Source organism: Penaeus monodon, chromosome 23 (genome assembly GCF_015228065.2).
Source record: "Penaeus monodon isolate SGIC_2016 chromosome 23, NSTDA_Pmon_1, whole genome shotgun sequence".
Lineage (NCBI taxonomy): Eukaryota > Metazoa > Arthropoda > Malacostraca > Decapoda > Penaeidae > Penaeus > Penaeus monodon.
This window is the reverse complement of record NC_051408.1, coordinates 7,459,433-7,459,811: the sequence shown is the minus strand read 5'-3', so window position 1 is coordinate 7,459,811 and position 379 is coordinate 7,459,433. Positions and strand designations below refer to the sequence as shown.

The 379-nt window shown below is 29.8% G+C and overlaps 1 protein-coding gene across 1 annotated transcript in view; it reads left to right on the top strand.

Annotated features, from left to right (window-relative positions):
• Nucleotides 1-6: 6 nt before the first annotated feature.
• The window catches only part of LOC119587766 (rhodopsin-like), a gene marked incomplete in the record, with an annotated part of 44,239 nt that continues 43,866 nt past the window's right edge, over nt 7-379 (top strand). The window contains 1 exon segment of the mRNA XM_037936454.1: nt 7-369. Coding sequence (XP_037792382.1) covers nt 329-369 — 41 coding nt within the window.

Sequence of the window (379 nt, the reverse complement as noted above, 5' to 3'; positions counted from 1 at the left end):
CGACATAGAAAACGGAGGAGTTCGTTTAGAGGCGCCATCTTGAAGCAAATCAAGACACGCTTATTAAAATAATTAACATCAAATAAGTAAAAAAAATATTCATAATAATAAATAAAATTTAAAAAAATTATTATAAGTAAAATATTAGACATAAAAAGCTGTTGATTTCGCTGTTGGCTAGATTAGATATTTCAACAACAATAGAAAATCCCTTTTTAAAGCAGAATAAAACTCATTTGAAAGACTTTGGAAGAAAGGAAAGAGATAGTGGGATAATTATACATACAATCTCTGCAACTTTTAAGACACCACCGCTGGATCTTGCAAAATGTTGAATGATTTATGTAACTCCCTCCTCTGGTCATATCAGTAAGTACTA